The 2,272-nt window shown below is 41.6% G+C and overlaps 1 protein-coding gene across 1 annotated transcript; it reads left to right on the top strand.

Moving 5' to 3' along the window:
* Positions 1-382: 382 nt before the first annotated feature.
* On the top strand, positions 383-1,523 carry LOC146635504 (caspase-8-like). The gene has a single exon (XM_085350576.1). The coding sequence runs from the start codon at positions 723-725 to the stop codon at positions 1,521-1,523; it is 801 nt and encodes a 266-aa protein (XP_085206702.1). The 5' UTR covers positions 383-722.
* Positions 1,524-2,272: the final 749 nt, after the last annotated feature.

The following is a 2,272-nucleotide window of genomic DNA, read 5'->3' as shown; positions in this document are numbered from 1 at the left end:
TTCTTTTTTTCCTTTCTCAGCAGGTGATCGATATATGCATTTTTTTTCTGCCCGTCCTGTTGGTTTTTGTTTTTTGCCCTTCTCCCCCGTCCCTCTTCTCAGCTGTTTCTCTTTCCCTCTTTCTTTCTCCCCTTCTTTCCCCCAGTCAAGTCTGTCCCGTATTCAGTAAGTGAAAATAAAATAAACAATAAAAGGTGAATCAAAGGGACCATTACGGCAAGGCTGGGATGGTCAATTTGGTAAAGTAAATCCGTTGGGCTTCTTTGTTTGCCTTTAGACAACAATTCTGATGGCAAAAGAGCCAAACGGGACAGGCCAAAAAAATAAAAAGGAACGAGGCTTCGTTTTCAAGGACAGCAGAAGTTCCAACTGACCATTCAGCATGTCGGCCCAAAATGCAATAAGGAGCAATAAAACAGCCATTCATGAGATTCTGTCCGGAGACCACAGGCTAATTCTCAACAAAGTTTATGAGAATAAGCTGATCTCTCAGCGGGACAATCTTAAAAGCATCAACAGTGCAAATGCGGAGACACACGTCATTGAGCTCGTGGATAAGATCATGAATAAAGGAGAAGATAAATGCAAAGGACTTCCTGAACCTCCTGCAAACCGATGGCGCCATTAAAGAAACTTTCCCTCAGCTGGCGAGTTTACAGCTGAGTTGTACCCCCCTTTTATCCGAGCCTGTCCAAGTGTCTTCATGTCAGCACGATGGGAATATGTCACAGGATGTTTATCAAATCATTAGCCGGCCCGTCGGCCTCTGCGTGATCATAAACAATAACAACTTCAAGGATGGTTCACAGAGAAGAGGGACAGATAAAGACGCCCAAAGCTTGGCAGAGGTGTTCAGGTGTCTGGGCTTCAGAGTGCTGATGTTTGAAGACCTGAACAAGGATCAGATGGATCAGGCACTGACGTTTGTTGCTTCCCTGGCAGACATGTCTCAGCTGCAGAAGTTCAACTTTAAAGAGTGGGATGGCAGCAGCTTTGTTGATCCTCAGCAGGTCCTTGAGCACGGTGATGCTTTCATCTGCTCTATTCTGAGTCACGGAAAAAAGGGTGTAGTTTTGGGAACTGACAGGAACCCCCTCCCCATTAAAGAAATTACCCGAAAGTTCAGGGGGTGTGACCAGTCTGTCCTCATCGGTAAGCCCAAAGTGTTCCTGATCCAGGCCTGCCAAGGAAGTAACATACAGCGTGGAGTGCAGATGAACGATATGGAGATTGATGATGATACTTCACCATTGACCATCCCCGAGGAAGCTGATGTTCTGGTTGCCATGGCCACTGTTGAAGATCATGCTTCACTTAGACATATAGTCGATGGAAGCTGGTTCGTTCAGTCTCTTTGTGAGCAGCTGAAGGAGCGCTGTCCCAGGGGCGAAGACATCGTCTCCATCCTCCACTACGTGAACGATGATGTAGCACATCGAGAGACCTCCTCGTTGGCCAAGCAGATGCCTGAAGTGAGATTCACCCTGAGAAAGAAACTTGTGCTGCCACCTCAGTGCACCTGAAGTCATCATGGAAATACAGCACATCTTACTGTGCAACTAGGGATGCATGATTACTTATCAGAGTTACTTATTATGTTTCTTAAAATGTTTCCTTTATATTTTCCATCTTTCTGTCATCATTTTAAATCTTTTATTTTTCTAAATCTGAATCTCGCATTGAGGTGTTGCATTTTATACTGTAGCAGTTTTATATCAAAGAATAAATCTCAGACTGGGAACACAAAATAAATAAATAAATAAAATAAAATAAAATAAAATAACACTCTTCAATAAATTGTTTGTTTCTTTTCCAGATAACGATGAGCCCTTGCCTCACACTCTACTTTCACTGACAACAATACTCTTTAGCCTCTTTAATATTGTGACTATTCATATTTTAATTCTTTACTATATTATATGAAGTTTCACACTAATTTTCAGGAGGCTTTAAGGGTTTTGGTTGATTTGGACAGGCGGGAAAGCATTGTGAGACTACTTCATTCGTACTTTAACAACCTGAGAACACTGGTCTCATGGCAAGAGATGTAGAAACCTGATTTCAAAATGAAAGCCAACTTTAAATGAATTTTAAGGCCTGCTAATTAGATAATAGCAAATTCATTCAGTCTTCCAAATGACATAACCTTGTAATCTAATAGTGCCCTCTCAATATCAAGGCCATCTTATTTGGGGATTTCAAAGTAAAATCCCTCTGAATTTTCTTTTTTGAAGAACTCTTTCAATGACTTCACAATGCTCTTAAAATGTAA

Source organism: Diplotaxodon limnothrissa, linkage group LG3, assembly GCF_057381915.1.
Source record: "Diplotaxodon limnothrissa isolate DT_005_m linkage group LG3, D_limnothrissa_male_GT1.1, whole genome shotgun sequence".
NCBI classification, from domain to species: domain Eukaryota; kingdom Metazoa; phylum Chordata; class Actinopteri; order Cichliformes; family Cichlidae; genus Diplotaxodon; species Diplotaxodon limnothrissa.
This window is presented reverse-complemented; position numbering and strand designations above follow the sequence as displayed.